The following is a 15,965-nucleotide window of genomic DNA, read 5'->3' on the forward strand; positions in this document are numbered from 1 at the left end:
TGTTTCTTAGCCATTTGATTTTCCTCTGTTGAGAATTCTCTGTTTAGTTCTGAGCCCCATTTCTCAATTGGGTTATTTGGTTTGGTGAGGTTTAATTTCTTGAGTTCTTTATATATTTTGGATATTAGACCTTTGTCAGATGTAGGGTTGGTGAAGATCTTTTCCCAGTCTGTAGGCTGTCGCTTTGTTCTGTTGACTTAAGGACATTTACACATATTCTCACAGAATTGAACGTACTTCGACTCTCAAGTTTCACACATCAGTATCTCTTAATTTTAGTAGATTCCGGTATAGTGCCTCCTCTTCCTAAAGGCTTATCACTCCCCATGAGTCTAAAGGAGAATTTCCTACTCTATCTTTCTCCATTGTACCCAGTTTTTTATTCTTTGTCATTCGTTTTACATTTTTATTCTGTTTTTATCTCTATATTATGAGTTGTCAGTTTACCCTGAAACAGGGATCATGTTTATTTTTTTCACATATGTAGTCTAGGCCCAGAAATTACAATATTTAGCGAGTGCTCAATAAACATTGCTAAACGAATAATTACAAGTGTAGTTATGAAGAAGTAAAAGAAATTCATGACGAGAAGGCATACAAGGGTGTCAGAGGATTAAAACGTGACAAACAATAAACAGATCCCTGAAAATGGGTAATGAGTGGGACATGGGCAGCTACAGCTATTTCTTTGACACAGAGTGTCCAGGAGCCAATTTTAAATAGAACAAGGTTGTATATTTAGAGAAAGATGCCAAAACCAAGAAGTTCAATCACTTCAAGGGGAAAAAGTTCATATGTACACATGATACTCTGTATTAACTAGAGATACTTTTTAAATTAAGAAAACATGCCATAATTTTCATATTTATATTTCCCACATGTATGCTAGGTTTTTTTATATTTGAGCAATTTTTAAGAGATACATGAGGAATACTCATTTCCTGATTGAATGAAGGATGCAAAGATTGGTCTACTGAGCATAAGTCTAATTTTATTTTAGCTTAAGGTAGATGTGAATTATAATTATTAAGGGTGTATTATACACTGAGCATATAGTTTTCATACTAGAGTTGCTTCTGCTAGTGTCAGAAACCTATGCGAAAGATAGAAATGTTTCATTAGAATGACTAGAAATCCTAGAACATTTTAAACACACATGCAAAAAGTGTGTGTTATATGTAGATAGATGGACATGTATGGATAATATTTTATGGAACCTTTTAAGTGAGTCATCTCCTTTTCAAGGATGAGCTGAAAGGCCAGCAGACTCGGAGTTAGCACGTACTTTAGTAGGGGAATATACTATGATTCAAAAATAGGCATCTTACGTCTCAACGCCCAGATTTTCCAGAATATGCAGTAGCAAATGGGGGAAGGCAGGGATATTAGCATAATTAGGTTAATGACAGAGGAAGGTACTGCCTTTTGTTAAATGAACAAGTAAGATAGTAAATGCAGTATGAATTTGTATTTGACTGTGGCCTTATATATACAAATAATATATACATGTATGTATACCCACATATAAATTCACAGATTATACTATAAATATATGATAAAATTTCTTAGTACATAATCATATGAGGAATAGTGGTGATGATTTTAAAGTTCTCTTTGACTCTGATAGGCTCAGTGTATTATTTTTTGTCTTTTAAAAAGTGATTTTTCTTTAATTATAAATGTTCCTGTTAGTTCTTTGACACGTTCATACTATGCATCTTCATTATATTTACCAACTGTTTCCCTCAACTTCTTCAAGACCCGTCGCCATCTTGCTACCCCGTCAACGTCATCATGCCCTCTCTCTTCTTAAAACTTAATAGCTCATCGACTCCAATTTGTGCTGTCCTTGTGCATGTGAGTGTGGGACCATCCAACAGCAGCATGGTTGACTTACCAGAGTTCACTTTTGTAAAGTGAATAAATAAACTTCTATATAGAAAAAAGAAGAAACTGAATCTTCCTTCTCCAGAATCCATCAAATGTCCATGGCACCTCAGTTAATGGTACTACAAATCTGATTAAGAACCCAAGACAGTCTCCAAGGATAAACCCACCAACTATTATTTTGATAAATGCACATAGTATCAAACTACCCTATAAATTAATCTAGCTTTTCTCATAGAATAGTACAGCTCTCAGACGTCATCAAAGACATTTTTTTGTATGGTGGATGATAGCTAAAGCAGACACTCACAACTGCTCCAAGTGCAGAGAGTAAGTAACTGTGGAGTGCTTAGCCACAAATGGTGCCACATGGCCTCTGCAAGGCTCAGAGACCTTTGCAGAAAAGCGGGAAGAAAGATGATAAGAACTAGACATCAGAGAGGACAGGAACAAAACTGTGTCTTTTGGACATGGCAAGACTGGAGACACATGAACTCACAATGTGTACATGACCATGCCGATATGGGGAGGAGCTCATATCACCTCAGTATGTGTTCTAACTGCCTTGGTCCATGAGGGATTAATGCCTTCTGCTCATATTTTATTGTCCAGTGCTAGCACCTCATGACTTCTGTCCTTAAAAATGAAAAGCCAAGTGACCCGCTCAGCTTTGTAAGCATTGGACCATCTCCACTCTACACACTGGAATATGCACAAATTTTTCAATGCACGCAGCGAGATTATTAATGCCTTTTGTCTTTGATTTTTTTCTATTGAGTACTTTCTGAATTTTGAAAAGTAGTATAAACAAAGACCTTAGATGAAAACTTACAAATATTGACTGTAAAATGCAACGTGGGTTAGTTGACTCTCCCCTTTTCTGGGACGCAGACAGATTGCCACACTCACTGGTAACATTTCACCACAAGCTTACAACATAAAAGCAGTTCTCCCCTCTGGTCCCCCTACCCCCCACATGTGCTTGCCAGATAGGGAACACACCAAGCAATTGCAGAGGACCTGCTCAGTACCAGCATGACTGGGTAACACATCTATCAGTGCCCATCGCCTGGATCTGGATCTCTGTGGCTGATCTGGCTGGCCTGGAGGATTTTCCATTCTTCCTTTGTTGTTCCACCTCTCCTTTCCAAACCCTGCCCCCTATCACTGAGAACACTTCCCACTAGCACCAGGAGGGACACAAGCAGCCTGAAGCTTCCTCTCCTATGGTGTGTTCAAAGCTTGCCTTTAACAAAATACCACAAGCACGAAGATGTCTTGAAAATTCACCTTACGCATTGTTGATGCAGACTAACCAGCTGCTTAATTAGAATTAACACTGCAGGTTGTATGAGCCATGCAGCATGCTCGCTGTCCCTTTGAAAGATTGCCTGGAGAGCGAGAGAAGGAACTAGCACTTAGGGAAGACTGGGCACCTGTACCCTACACATTTCACTCGAGATTCTATTTCTGACCTCGATTCTAGGCAGTAAACTGTCCAGTTGTTTCTGCTAAGGTCATTTTCAACACTCATCATCTGCTTTGACATTCAAGCCTTTTATGTCCTTGCCGCACACTTATTTTCTGTCTCACCTCAGGCCTCTTTCTTGCACTTGTTCCATTGGAGCCCACCATGGATGTTTAATATTTAAAGGCTGGGATCATTTTGCAGGTTTTAGTTTAATGGTAACCATAGCACACATGCGTATCCATTATTGATAGCCAAGGCACACTGCATGTCCTTGCACATCTTCCTTTCTTTCGCTGTCACAGGAGGGCTGGCGCCTCTGGAACTCTGCTCTGCTGTCGCTGTGGCAAGGGGTGAACTGACAGCGGATCCATTATGGTGTGAACTGTTTGTGTGGGTGGAGGTGACCATGCTAAGAAGGGAGACAAAGCCAGAAAGTGACAGGCCACGGAAAGTCCGGTTTCGGATAGCCTCGTCTCACAGTGGGAGAGTTCTGAAAGAGGTCTATGAGGATGGGCAACCACCAGGCTCTCTGGATTCCGAATGCGCCAGTGTCTGTGGAATAGATGGACTGAGTGACTCTGAGGGACATCAGAATGGCCACATTGGATCAGAAGACAGCGAACACGAGAGAGACCAGGACAACTTGCTGGTGTTAGCCAGGACAGCCAGTGAGAAGGCTGTTGGTACAAGGAGAGTCAACATTTTAAGCAAAAATGGTACAGTCAGAGGCGTCAAATACAAAGTGAGTGCTGGCCAAGCTCTGTTTAACAATTTGACCAAAGTGTTACAGGTAAGTCACTACAGTCTCCTGCTCTGAGCTTTGTTCCTCACTCAGCATCTCCACCCCTCTCAGTTCTCCAGGGTAGAGCCCATGTCTTATTCCTCCAGCCTTCGTGAGGCACTCTCCATCCAAGACACTGTGTGCACAGCCATGCACAGGCTCACTGTTCTTGGAAAAATAGATTGCCTTCTCATAACCAAATTCATTCCATGTGAGTGATCTTCTCTGGTGTGTGATGACTAGCACAGGGTCTCTCTTAACAAAGAAAGAAGACAGCAGACTATAGTGTTTAAAGCATTTCTTCAAAACCCAGATGTCAATTTCTTTCTGATCTATCATCCTTAAACCAACATCCTTTGCCACTTATGTTGATAGCTATACTAGAAAAAGCTAAGTGCTAATGTTCAGTATTGATGGGTTCAGTGGAACAATTATAAAGGCATAAAGATGAACGGGACTTCCTCCCATTTTGGGGGAAGATGTGTACTTTTTTTGTTTTGTTTTGTTTTTGAGTCCATCTCTCCATTAATTTGTTCCTAACAGCTTTAGAGTAGGACTTGGAAAAGCTATACAAATACAAACAGAGATAAAGGCTTCACAGTAAAATAGCTTGAGATATGCAAGGTTCTGCTTATGAACATAGGTATGTGTTATTTAGATCCAGTGCCCTTGAAAATGACCTAATGTTCAGAAAAATGTTTCAAATTTCATGAAAGTACTAGTAGAATTATTTTGTTGTTGCTGTTAAAAAATATCAGCCCAGGAATAGTATTTATAATAATTACCATTAAAGTGGCAACTCATTGTTTTCACTGTAATTCTACCATCTATTATTTTTAATAATTAAATAAATGACCTCTCACGATAAACCATCAATGTGTCTACTTTCTATAATGAAGCAGGAATGACAGGGAGAAAGGGTTTCGGTCTAAACGTTACTCCAATACATTTTACTTCAAAGGAAGTTTATGAAAACATCAAATCATAAAAATGTATAAAAACAGATTTAGGTCTTAACCAAAGGAAAACAGAGCAGCTAAGAGAGGTGGTTATTTACAAAGTAGAACTTACTCATTCAAGAGTTAATAGACTAAGGATGAGGTGGGGATCAAAATAAGAGACTGATAATCATGCTTGGACCTGGTGGCACGCGCTTTGATCCTACCACTGGGGAGGCAGAGGCAAGCATATCTCTGTGAGTTTGAGGCCAGCCTGGTCTACAATGCAAGTCCAGGACAGCCAGGCTACACAAAGAAACCCTGTCTTGAAAAACCAAAGAGAGAGAGGGAGAGAGAAAGAGAGAGGCGTGGAGGAGGGGTGTGTTCTTGCATAAATTTTCAGAGATGTGTCTATTGATTTGAAGAAAACCTTACAGGAATGAGAGTTGCCCATCACAAACATTGTTAAAGTCAAGGTGTAGTCCAAGCTGTGTATGACAGTAGATTCTACAGAGTGTGCATTCCCTGTGGTTAACCCAGCTTGCCATTATTTCAATTGCTTTGTGGGTTGCAGGTTTGTTCATACAACTTCTATTTTCATTTTAGTATTTATATTTGCATTTGTTTATCTAAAAAACCTCTCACTTATGAATAAATATCATAAACTCTGAAACCTACAAAGGGAACTCTATTTTCCACTCTCTGTCTTCACCCCAGTAATGCTACAGATGCACAACTGAGAAGCAAAGGAAATTTCAGAGTCAAGCTTTACCACTAGATTATCTTTAACACTTACCTGCATAACTGGGTGAACAATTTTATCAGAACAAATCTAGCAAAACTGTTCCTGATAATCTCATCTACCACAAGCTTTAAAGTAATGAGCATTTGTAATCGCAGGGTTTTGGCATTATCTTTAGTTTCATTATAACCATGAAACAAGTTGTTTTTTTGTTTGGTTTTTTTGCTCTCTTCAGGGAGAAATAAATATAGGTTAAAGGAGCTCGGGCTTGGACCAAGGCTGCCAGTTGCACTGCACAAAGGGGCTCAATTCAGTTCACTGTAAGAACAGTGTAGTGCTGTGTAAGATGAGCAAAAAGACTTTTGGAGCATTGTGTGGAGACCAGATTTGATTCCTTGCTACTTGATAAAGAATGTGCTCATCATGAAGGGTGCCCTGTGTCTTGTCTTGGGATGATGGAGGTAAACAGGTTCACACAGGTTCACACAGGTTCACACAGTAGTAGAGAAGGTAGCAGAGAGGCACGAAGGCTCACAGTGGGGGCTGGTCATCCCATCATCCCATGCTCACAGTGGGGGCTGGTCATCCCATCACCCCATGCTCACAGTGGAAGCTGGTCATCCCATCATCCCATGCTCACAGTGGGAGCTGGTCATCCCATCATCCCATGCTCACAGTGGGGGCTGGTCATCCCATCACCCCATGCTCACAGTGGGGGCTAGTCATCCCATCACCCCATGCTCACAGTGGGGGCTGGTCATCCCATCACCCCATGCTCACAGTGGGGGCTGGTCATCCCATCACCCCATGCTCACAGTGGGAGCTGGTCATCCCATGACCTCATGCTCACAGTGGGAGCTGGTCATCCCATCACCCCATGCTAACAGTAGGGGCTGGTCATCCCATCACCTCATGCTCACAGTGGGAGCTAGTCATCCCATCACCTCATGCTCACAGTGGGGGCTGGTCATCCCATCACCCCATGCCTACAGTGGAGGCTAGTCATCCCATCACCTCATGCTCACAGTGGGGGCTGGTCATCCCATCACCCCATGCTCACAGTGGGGGCTGGTCATCCCATCACCTCATGTTCACAGTGGGGGCTGGTCATCCCATCACCCCATGCTCACAGTGGGGGCTGGTCATCCCATCACCCCATGCTCACAGTGGGGGCTGGTCATCCCATCATCCCATGCTCACAGTGGGGGCTGGTCATCCCATCACCCCATGCTCACAGTGGGGGCTGGTCATCCCATCACCCCATGCTCACAGTGGAGGCTGGTCATCCCATCACCCCATGCTCACAGTGGGGGCTGGTCATCCCATCACCCCATGCTCACAGTGGAGGCTAGTCATCCCATCACCCCATGCTCACAGTGGAGGCTAGTCATCCTATCACCCCATGCCAACTCCTGGCTGGGACTTCGTGGATCTGTATTTTCTATAACTTCTGAAGTGTAAGCAGCAAACTTCCTGCATGCCACCATAACTTAAAGATACACTTCAGGAAGGAAGAAGTGAGTGGCCAGTTTCTTGGACATCAGGTTGAGATTTCGATATATAGCCCGCCTTAGTGAACAAGGAACTATGATCGAAGAAGCAGATCTTTCTTCCTGTTTGAGGTTATAAAATCTTAAAGGGGGAAGTGCTAAATAAAGATAAAACCATGCAGAGGACCTGTGAGACGCCTGGCTTCCTCTCTATTATTTCCCTGTGGGGTTTCTCCTGTGTCATAAAACATTGGCGTTACTTCCTAAAATTTCAGCGGTACAGTGACACGTTGGTTGAATGATCTCTTAAAACATTTTTACTTCTTGGAACTACTTATTTAGAAACTTGACTCTAAAGTGGATATCTGAACTAGTTTCTATTCTGTTCATTAGTTTACACCACAGAACACCAAACAATGGAGGGTACATGGTATTAATCAAGGTTAGTAGGAGCAGGAAACAAAGGGACCCGCTCACCTGGTGGCCAGGGCGCTAGGCAGAAGGGTGGTGATCAAATGAATCATTCAAGAATCTCCAGTTGATATAGATTATAGGTCTCCAAATCCATAGGCTGACCCTAAACAAACAAACAACAACAACAAAAACCTTCCCACAGATATCAAGAAGACAATAATGCTGAAAGACGGTAACCTGGAAATCTAAAAAATTTTAAATCTAGTTTTAGCCTGGAAACATGCATTGGTTAAGAAACTCTCAAACTAAAGCTTGGTGTTTGCTTCTGTTAAAAGCTTTTTGGTTTATTCTTACATACATCAGAGTTTGATGATAATTCACTGACTTCCCAGGGTAAAATAGGCCCCTTCCCATTGTTTATGCTGCTAACGGTTAATGGGAGAGAAGTGAAGGAGATGTGCACGAAGGAGAGACTATAACCAGGTCAGGTTACTGGAAAGACCATCCCGGAGCTGAAGACAAGCCATGCTTCCTAGACAAGGCTGAACTCAGCATTTAGTGGATGTAGGACACACCCACAGGTGTTCCCAATGCAGTCTGAGGACGCGCCCACAGGTGTTCCCCGTGCAGTCTGAGGACGCGCCCACAGGTATACACCATGCAGTCTGAGGCGGGTACTCCTCTGTAGTGCTAGCAATTCTACTGTAAGGGTATTTTCTATCTAGTAGGGTGATTTCACTTCTGACTCTCAGAAAAATTTACAGAAGCCCCACCACTTCTTCCTCTTCTTGCCAGCTAGTCAGTTATCACATGCAAAAATAAATAAATAAATAAATAAAAATAAAAATAAATATATAAGGCCCAGTTTGCAGGATTTAACTGAGGCACTCTTTGGTCGTAGCTGCAGCTGTCTTAGTGTGGATCTGCGATGAAGATAATTAGGGCTTTTAGGTGTGTCAGGAGATTGTTATGGTGTTTATCTTAGGTGGGTATCTTTCCTATCCTCAACCTATACAAGTATATTCTTGTGGAATACATCATTTTAGTTTCCATAAATTTAACTTCCTCTTTTCCAAATTTAAGATTATTAAAGAAAATGAGTCCAAAGGAGGATTTTGACTATATAAATTGTCTGCATGCACAAATTTATATCTCCTGTCATTGTCGCTGTACCAAGAAGCATTTTAAAGTTTTAAGACAAAAGAGTGGTATGTTGGTGTAGCAGTTTGCATCATGCACAGGGCTTTTTTGTATGTTTTTCCTAAAAAATTTATGAAAGAAGCAAGTAAATTATTAAGTCCCCTGTGATAATTTAAAAGATCATTCTTACTTTTTCATAATAATTGTTGGACAGTATTGTTACAATGCACGCGATCTATACTACTTGATATCGCATGTCTTTACTGTTACAGACCAGGTATCTAGTTCAAAGTCAGTAATACATGAATTCCTACGTTTGCTTTTTTACTCTTTTAAAAGCACAATTTCAAGTATAAAAATGCTCAAATTTACTTTTTAAAATTTCATAATGAATGCATTTTTTAATTTATAAGACTAAATATATCATATTATGATATGACCTAGTCTTCTAAAATTTTACCATTTGGTTGTGAGGTTTTAAAGTTTATCATTTTTTAAAAATCTTTGGTTTTCATGTAGGGAAGTTCTGCAGACATAGGAGCATTTATTCAATTCCAGCAGTATTAAAAACTGTCAACAACATTCTTTCTGATTAAATTGTTATGAGATTTCAAGGTTTTGCCTCAAGAAAGCCTGAGTTTCAGACTTTCTTTGCACTAAGTCAGGATGGATGATAGTTACAGTTTCTGGAGGCACTTTTTTCGTCTCTGCTTTATAGATGCAGGTCTGGCAACTGTACTACTATTTCCCAGGCTACTCTGGATGACTCTGTGATCCTGATTGCTTATTTTCAGCGTTCTGCATAAACAATAGTAATAATACTTAATAATGATTAAGTATTCACATTACATCTCTGTGCTGACGCATTAATTCCTCATAGGAATCTTACAGAGCAGTTTTTGAGATCAACAAATTAGTTATTTTTGGAACTCTTTTTTTCTATATAAGAAAAATTAATTTGTATAATTTAAAATGTCATTTGTTCAGCAAAATTGTTCCAGACAACTTGCACGAATACACTGCCTTTTCAGTTATCAGGAATTAGGCATAAACCCTATGGCGTCTGGTAATGATCCCAAATATCTTAGACAGTTGCACTCAGAAAACTTGTGAGTTACGTTCTAAAATCCAGGAAAAACAAGGCTTTCAAACTGAGCTGGAACTGCTGCTCATATCATGTTACTTAAAGGATGACAGACTGACAGACCGTAGAGTACCACGACCATCTTTTCTTTACTCTGTTTCTTTTTCTTTTCTCTAGACAGGGTTTCCCTGTGTAGCTCTGACTGTCCTGGATTCTATAGACCAGGCTGGCCTCGAACTCACAGAGATCCGCCTGTCTCTGCCTCCCAAGTCCTGGGATTAAAGGTGTGCGCCACTACCGCCCAGCCTTTTCTTTACTCTTGATAACATTAGACACCATGTAGAGCCTCAGGGAGCATCTTAGCTGTACTCAAAATTTTGTGAGAGAAACATAGTTATTATTGCTATGCCCCTCTTGAGAATGATTTTTAAGAATTATCATTCACACTTCCTTTTGCGCAAACTGTTAGCAAATTAAGTGAAAGGCACTTGATGGTAGTCTCCCTCTGTCCCACCTCATTTGGAGACTTTCTGTTTAAGGTAGGGCTGGAGCCCGCACGCAGCAGCGATGTGAGCTTGCTCGCCTCCTTCTCTCAGTTGTGATTCTCCTCAGTAACGTAAAGACACCATTGAGTACTTACCCAGAAGTAGAGGGCCTGCCCTTCCCAGTGCTGTACTGTGCATGATGATGCAAAGCAGCTTCTGAAAGAATTTATCTGTAAATCTGACTTGACTTCTCATCTTCAAAGGTTTCCCTGCATCTTGTTGACATAATATTTTCTGCTACTTGTTCTTATTTTATTGAATGTTTATATTTTTTTCTCCTTCTGATTTTCTGTTAGTAGACATTTCTCTCTCTCTCTCTCTCTCTCTCTCTCTCTCTCTCTCTCTCTCTCTCTCTCTCTTTCTGTTACAATATATATGTAGGTTTTATATACCTTATAAGGCATATAGGTGTGTTATGTATGTATGCATGTATGAATGTTATTTATAGTTTAACTCTGCCTTGTAGACTGAGGGCTGTAGGTTAATCTGTATAACCAAGGACTTTAATTCTAATCCTCCAGGTCTTCATAACATTAGCATTTACTTTTCCTTTAGCTCCGTCAACATCACCCGCTCTCCCCATGTTGTGAGACTCTTCTCTATGGCCGTGACATTTTAATTTGTGCCACGTTGTTTTTGGTTCCATGACCTCAACGTTAGGAATCTGCCTGACCTCAGGCTCCAGAACAACATGCTGAACACACACACGCACGCATGCACGCATGCACGCACGCACGCACGCACGCACGCACGCACGCACGCAGCAAGATGCCTTGTACCCAACAGAGAGTAATCATATCATCAGGCATCGGGCCCAACACCGCTCCAACCACATTTGCTGCCATTGTCTTTATCGAGAAATAATCATATACGATTTAACTTGCCCATTTAAAGTGCACCATCAGGTGCTCTGAGTGAGTTTACTAAGCTGCGCATACATCATTTACAAACTACTTAAGAATGGCTAACAGAAAATGTGATAGCATCCGTCCTCCCTTCCCTCACCCCCTCCTGCCTTTCCTTTCTCCACAATTTTCCTTTGCTCTAGGAAATGACTTATCGTCTTTCTGTCTCTAGTTATCTGCCTATTCCTGCAATTTAAACATGTCTTCCTTATTGAGCTGTACCTTTGCAGCCCTTGGCCAACAGCTCTACACTTCTCAGTGTCTGCTAACCACTGTGCTACTCTCCGGAAGGCCAATGTTCTAGATCCTGTGTCTGAGAGGTGGTATTTATACATGGTTACGCTTAATTTCAGCCTGAAAGGCTATCAGTGTTGTTGTGTGTATCCTATAGCTATCGAGTGGAATGTTCTGCAAATATCTGTAAGGTCTGTTTTGTCTAGAGTACAATTTAAATATGTTTCCTTGATAATATTCTGCGTGGGCATTCTAGAGTCTGTCCACCGCAGAGGGTGAAATACTGAAGTCCTCTTTAATACGGCTCAAATCATCCTTCGGATCCATCCGTTTTTGGTTTATGTTTCCAGATCTCAGGTTTTGGGCCTACACATATTTACAATTGTTATCTGGTTAAGCTAACCTCCGTGTTATTATGTAGCTATCGCTGTGGCTTTTTTTTTTTTTTTTTTTTTACAGTTTTTGGTGGTAAGGTCTACTTACCTTACCTTATGAACAGACCCTCTGGCTGTCTGTTGGTCTTTGTTTAGGTGGAAGATTATTTTCCATCCTTTCACTTTCGGCTGACATATTTCTTTACAGGTAAAGTAAGTTTCATTTGCATTCAAAATAGTTGAGTCTTGGTTTTTGTTTTAATGCAGGCACCTACTCTATGTCTTTTAATTGCAGAATTATTCTACTTATATTCAAGGTAATTATTGACAGGCAAGGAAATACAGGTGTCATTTCGTACATTATTCTGAATTGGCTTATTCTTGCTTATGATGTTTTCTGTGGTTATCATGATTTTTTCTCAAGTACCTTGTTTTTTAATCTATTGCTCTTCTGTTTTTAGTGTATCATTGTAGTTTTTGCCTTGTGGTTACTATGGTACATACAAAAACAGGTAGTTACAACAGAGATTTTAATCTGATAGCAGCTTGATTGTAGTCATAAAATATTCCACATTTTCACTCTGCTGCTCCTCCCACATTGAGTTTTTTTGATGATATATATTAATAATTTATAACTGTGTTTTATATATTTCTTAATGATTCATTGTGGTTATGATTTTTCTTTTGAGGTATATATATATATGTAAGTATGTGCAAGTGGTCACCTATGCCATGTGCAAGTCAGAGTTCAACCTTAGATATTCCCTCAGATTCTGTCCCTATTATTTTTTTGAGATAGACTCTCTCTATGGGACCAGTGCTTCACTATTTGGGCATGCTGGCCAGCCAGTGAACTCCAGAGATCCACTTGACCTTGCCTTTCCATGTGGGGCACTAAAAGTGGAAGCCGCCCTGACTGGCTTTTTGTGTGAATGCTGGGGATGACCATATGTTGTTATGTTTGAGTGACACTACGTTTCTTTAATAAATTTGCTTATAAAATTTCATATTAGAATACAGTATTAAGGTTCTGAGTTTAGTTCACTGCTTACATCTACCACTGATACATACAAGACAAGCTCAGCCACAAGCTCCCTCTGTTATGTGTCTGAGAGAGTCTTTGTTCCTCCTTTATGTCTGAGTGGAATACTTGCAAAGGGCAGTGTTCTTGGTTAGCTGCAGTCCATCAGCCCCTCAGTATCTTGAGTGTGTATTCCCATCACCCTTCATGCCTTGTAATGTTTCTGCTAAGATGTTTGATTGATAGGCAGTTTCCTGTATTGTATTCCGTTCCTTATGTTGTTGCTTTCAGAACCCTCTCTTGAAGTCTGGGCATTGATAGTTTAATTGGAATATGGCTTCTTGTTGTTTTAGTTTGATTAAATGTGACTGGTGTTCTTTGATATTTTTTTTGTACCCTGATATTTATATCTTTCTGCAGGTTTGGAAAGTTTCATTCTGTTACTTCTGAAAGTCAGCTTTCTGTTCCTATCTCTCCTCCATCTTTAGATGCTTTACTATAAATCACTTAAGCTTTCCTCATTCCTTTTCATTCTTTTTTCTTTTTCTCCTCTGATTGGAAACTCTCAATGTCGGGTTGCCACCAGCCGGCCCATCCAGAATCCCGGTCTAGAATTAGTAAAGATCTAGTGCCACCAAAGGGCGTCAACAAAGGTTCGAAGAGGCCACTGTCTCACCACATGTGCAGGCATCAGCATAAGGACACTCGGATGGCAAAAAACCAGAGAAACACGGCACCATCAGAAGAAACCAAGAACGCTCTACAAGCAGACCATGATGAAACAGAGATTTATGAAATGACAGACAAACAATTCAGAATTGTCCTTCTAAGTAAGTTCAGAGAATTACAAGAAAATACAGACAAGAAGCTCAGCGAAATTCGGGAGATAATCCATGATCAACACGAGATGTTTGACAGGGAAATAAAAGTCAATCATTTCAAGATAAAAATCCTAGAAGTAAAGAATACGATAAGTGAACTTGCAAATTCAACGACAAGTTTCAACAGGAGACTTGACAAAGCTGAAGGGAGAATCAGCGAACTGGAAGACTGGGCATACGATTCCAGACTTTAAGAAAGCAGTGTAACAGCTGAGCAAGGCGGCCTCCTGCTGGTGGCTTGCTCAAGCTGGCAGAGTTTCTGATCTATTTCAAAACTTGTAAAAGAGTGATAATATAAGCATTTACTCTATAAAATTGTATGTGTATATAAATATGCCAATGCCTGAGTCCTTATTTCCTAGAGGACTCTTACAAAATTATGAACAAAATAAAATATGCAGAAAATTTTAATTAAGTTTTATTTGTGTGCACAAATACACTAATGATTTGAGGTCTCTTTTCTCAAGTTTATTTTTCCAATAATTATCATCACACATGACTTTTGGCAAATGATGCCTTATAATATTTTCTTTGGGAGAGAGATATATTTTGATTTTGCTTGTAACTTTTTCAAAAATTTAATAAACAGTAATAGCTGTATTCAATACCTTATTGATGTCTAAGCAACAGGATGGAATTGCTATCTTTCCTTTCCTCTATTTTAAAAATTCTTGCCCTGTAACTTTTCTACATGGAGAGCCTGTGGAAGCTTGGTTAGTCCACAAGGGAAGTGCAGTAGTGAAAGTAGCGTCTTGATCTGCCCCAGGTAGCGTTTAGGAAAAGAGAAATGGCAGCTAGAGAGCCCGGGCAGCAAGCTGGTGGCTTGTCTTAGGTACAATGGTGAGAGGAACTGCATGGGCTGTAAATCCAAGGGAAGTTGATGGGTCTAAAGCTTGAGAGGAGTAGCTTGATGGGTGAAAGCCATAACAGCATGGAGACTCTTTGTACCTGACAACGATGCTGAGCCTCCATTCTTATTTGCATATTACTGCTAGAGTATGGAGCTGGGTTCATATGCCCTCGTGGGAATCTCAGGGGTACCTTCGTCGGGCAGCTATTGGCTCTGTGTTTGCATGGCATCTGGAAGAAACGATTGCCCTCCCTGTAATAAAGATTTTTCTGAACTCCTTCCAACCTGTTACAATTAAACATTCATGTGTACATTGGCCCAAGACTCACGGCATCCCACCTGGATAGAGAGCTGTAGCTTTGGCACTCAGGTCAGTCAAGGTGATCATATAAAACTTGAGGCTTACAATACCTGTGCTTAAAATGGGGTGAATAGCGATCACTGTTCATCTCAATATGGTAGTCTACTATTGGTGCTGAAATGGATCACCATTGGCTTTGTGGTTTAAACAATGCAGGTATATTGCTTTATGGTTATCGTGACCAAAAGCCTGAGTGATACAGGATTGTTACAGGATTACATCATGGTTTTGGCATAGCAACCCTGCTGAAGCTCTAGAGAGCATAACACTTCCCCTACCCCCAGCTTCCAGAGGGTTCCCACATTTCTTTACTCTTAGCTCTGGATAAGTCTCACTCCAGCTTCCATTAGTTTGTTTTCTCTGACTTTCCTTCTTTACCACATACAAGCATTCGTGACTGCTCTGGGCTCACTCAAATAATCGAGGACAGGCTACCATTATCATTAGGATCTGGAATGATTCCTCAAAACTCATCTGTTAAAGACTTGGTCTCCAGCTGCTGGTGGACACTGGAGGAGCAGAGGCAATGGCACCCGGGACCTGGTAAAAGTAGGTCCCTGGGGAACGCTTTGCAGCTTTCCTTTTGCCTAGCAACTCCAAGTTCTCTCCCTCTACGTCATGGTCATTATGAGCTAAGCTACTGCATTCTCAGCGATGTGATGCTGTTTCTCACCACTGGCCAAGAAGCAACACAGTCAAGAGCCCACGGACTGAAACCGGTGAAAAGTGTGAGGCCAGTTAAACCTTTCCTCCCTAAGCAAGCTGTCTTCCGCATGTTTATTTGTCACGGTATCAGAAGGCTTGCTTACAGATAAACTAGGGCTGACTAGTGGAGTCATCGCTGGGA

General features: G+C 40.8%; 1 protein-coding gene across 1 annotated transcript in view; it reads left to right on the top strand.

The window, feature by feature from the left end:
* Positions 1-3,763: 3,763 nt before the first annotated feature.
* Grxcr1 (glutaredoxin and cysteine rich domain containing 1) overlaps positions 3,764-15,965 on the top strand; it is a 109,488-nt gene continuing 97,286 nt past the window's right edge. Inside the window, exon 1 of the mRNA XM_051164854.1 lies at positions 3,764-4,148. Within this exon, the coding sequence (XP_051020811.1) occupies positions 3,765-4,148 (384 nt within the window). The 5' untranslated portion in view covers position 3,764. The remainder of the gene's footprint in view (positions 4,149-15,965) is intronic.

The sequence above is a fragment of the Acomys russatus genome, chromosome 22 (genome assembly GCF_903995435.1).
Source record: "Acomys russatus chromosome 22, mAcoRus1.1, whole genome shotgun sequence".
In the NCBI taxonomy this organism is placed as follows: domain Eukaryota; kingdom Metazoa; phylum Chordata; class Mammalia; order Rodentia; family Muridae; genus Acomys; species Acomys russatus.